This window comes from Fusarium oxysporum, chromosome 1 (assembly GCF_000149955.1).
Source record: "Fusarium oxysporum f. sp. lycopersici 4287 chromosome 1, whole genome shotgun sequence".
Classification (NCBI taxonomy): Eukaryota; Fungi; Ascomycota; class Sordariomycetes; order Hypocreales; family Nectriaceae; genus Fusarium; species Fusarium oxysporum.
Window position 1 is genome coordinate 3979900 of NC_030986.1, and position 3165 is coordinate 3983064.

Sequence of the window (3165 nt, forward strand, 5' to 3'; positions counted from 1 at the left end):
CCAACAACAATAGCTATTATATAGCTGTTCTTGTATATCCATGTAGTGAGCTTAAGAGTGGCCGAGAAACTGTTGCGGTTATTTGAGGTGATATAGTTGTTGAGTTGTGCTGGATTAGAAGACCACGATTGTGTTATATGGTGCAGGGTGGGTATCAGATTATGAAATGCTAACAGGTATATACACTTCCTCAGTAGCATATATACACTACATTTGTGAGTAACTAACTTGTGTCATACTGAACTCTTACAGCTAGCTTCAATGGTAATAGTTGCATCTCTCCTGTGCCTTGCTATTTCAGGAGGTTACCATGGCACCGCGGAAAAGCTGGGCGTCCTTTTCATCTTTTCGCCGATACTATGTTTCTATTACAAAAGCACAAGATCGCGCCTGCATGAGTCATCTCTAATTGGACCCAACTACAGATCGGAAATAGTATATGACCATAACGGTACTGCAGACCCTGTGCTGTATTGGACGCCTTTGAAGAGTGTGACGTGGGGCCATATTCATCACGACAACCGGTCATGTCATATCTATTTGAACATCACAAGTACTACATTGTACCATGTATATACTCCTGCGTAGTCTCTCGGGAAGAGTTGGTGTTCTATACCATTTACAGAGGTGGCAATGGATGTTATGATTATAACAGGATATCTGATTACTCACTGTGTCTTCGTAAGCATCTCTAACCTCTGGGCTGCCAGCCATTGTTAACTTTAAAATGTATGTAGCACTGGGGTTCTTAGAAATGGATTGGCACTAGATACTGGCGTCTTGAATGCTGATGAATGATCATGTCACCATCTGTAAACGGCATACCCAGGGCTAATCATTTCCCTGGAATATTCACCCAGAATATATCCGAACAAATACATCTTTCCAATCAATCTCTGTGCTTTCTGAGCTTGAGGGTTGTTACTATGAAAACACAATAGGTAAATAGTACATCGAGAAAGTGTAACGGTACAGTCTAAGGTACCTTATATATGATAACATTGTTCAGCCACAATGTTATTTATCATTCAAATGCCATCTTTTCTAGTGTACCATACCCTCTATTGTTTTATGAGAATGTTTCTGTGGTATATTTTCCCCTTGATATGTATTCCAAATTGTGCGCCCTGAACAACAACCAAGTTCATGAAACTGAGTCTGATCCCCTGGGCTATTGCTGATTGTCTCAACTCGTATATATCTTAGACTTCAAAGTTCCCTTGCTTGTCTCTCAATTGATCTTCAAGTGCCCCAGAATGGAAGCTCGACGATACTTCCAACCCTAGTGATAAGTGGCAAATTACTCTTCCTCTCAGCTGCCAAAACGACGCTCGAGGCGATCGAAAGCCTATCTCGTAAGGTTTTATATTAATTTTAAATTCTGAACAGTTATTTCGGACTACATTCAAGTACTGAAAAGTGATAAAGTACTTAGTTCAAGCATGCTTGCTGATAACCCAGCATTAGCCCAACCATGAATACTGACGAGCAATGAAATAGCCAGGGAAATACATCTAATAAGGCGGCTGAAGCTGCCGCATGATATTATTCTATTTCATGTTACTTTGAAATTCTCGATTGTTCAATCTGTCAATGTGTAATAACAGGAGGTTGAGTAATTTGCCATGTCGTTTATCTTTCTCTGATCACTTTCTGGCTTATAATATTACTCCAAATATGTCGATCTGATGATCTAATGATTCATAAAAGCCCTTCAGTATATGAACGAGACCCTAGTTGTCTATAATGGTCAAGATTTAAAAGAAAAACTCAAGGGCTTGCGTCAATCTCCTCTTGATATCTTAAAATTCACAACAGTAACCACGATAAAGTTTATTTAATCAGTGAAATATTTACATTGTCAACAATGATTCCTATTGTACTATAAAAGGATGTTGGGATATGTTTTTTTATTTAGAATGTGTAGATTATCTTATTAGATATCATTGGCGTTAACTACCTTACCTGACATATAGATTAAGAATATGTAGGGTATCACCATATAACATGACTAACAAGACCGATATATCTCATCCATGCGGCTTCCCCTCACGCGATCATGTTGGTCGAGAGCTTGGCCAACACAGACGCTTTCACAGTTTCGGAAGAGATGGATATACTTTATTGCAATCATAGTGATTTAATGAATTGATTGTCTGTTTAGGTATGTATCTTATAGATAGCTCAAACGATCAGCAACTGAAACAAGCAAGTTATCATCATTCATTAACGTCTACAAAACCACACTGATGGCCCTGATTCAAGCAGAATTGGCTCTGAATAATTGCCAAGCTTGTAGTGACAGTAGTGAGCTCTTAGTGGCTTGGTTGAGCCAAAACGCTGTGTTTCCAGTGGCTGGAAGTTGCCGTTCCCCTCTGTTGTCGCTTGTCAGCGGGCGCGCGGGAACTTTTTTCGGGTGGGCTCCACCCCGATACGGGACCCGACGGGGCCCATCATGGCCAGGATGTGATGGATTTGAAGACTGCTCCTGTTTCTCCCTCCATCATCAATTTGCCTTGAACTTGAATTTAACTCTTTCCAACTCAGCCCGCGGAACCCCTGACCGAAAACGAACCGCAATACAAATACGAGACGAGTGTAGTGCAGGAGAATTGCGACCGGCCCATGCGATTCAGAACCGACATGTCGGCTTCCACCTAAACGTCAACCGGCGATGACTTCAATCGTATCAGCCTTGCCCCTACGTACACAAAATCGACGACTACACACGATACTTTACGCATAAAGCCCGTCTGTAGTCTCGCCGTCGCCCACAACCGGCGTTATTCAACACCTCTCCTACCCTCGACACCACCGCTATACAACCACAATCATGAGATTCTCGACGATAATTAGCACAGGCAGGATGGCGCTCTTCATCTCCATCCTAGCCTGCACTCTTACAGGTGTCCTTGCCGATGACACTGAAGTCTCTACATGGGCCGAAACCGAAATCCCCGAATGGGCCACTATCAACGGCATGCAGCTCTCGTTGTCAGCGAACCCTGGGCTGCAGTTTGCTGTGATCCCTCTTACGTCGAATCTGGGACTGAACGATTCCACCGGTCGAGTAATAGATGTATGTCTTGGCTCTGCACTGTTTCCTGCTATGCTAATAACGATTCGAAGGATTATTCATATCACGGGTATATGATTGCGACGGGA

At 42.4% G+C, this 3165-nt stretch overlaps 1 protein-coding gene across 1 annotated transcript in view; it reads left to right on the plus strand.

The window, feature by feature from the left end:
• Window positions 1-2833: 2833 nt before the first annotated feature.
• The window catches only part of FOXG_00751 (uncharacterized protein), a gene marked incomplete at both ends in the record, with an annotated part of 1783 nt that continues 1451 nt past the window's right edge, over window positions 2834-3165 (plus strand). The window contains one exon of the mRNA XM_018377325.1: window positions 2834-3099. Within this exon, the coding sequence (XP_018233032.1) occupies window positions 2834-3099 (266 nt within the window). The remainder of the gene's footprint in view (window positions 3100-3165) is intronic.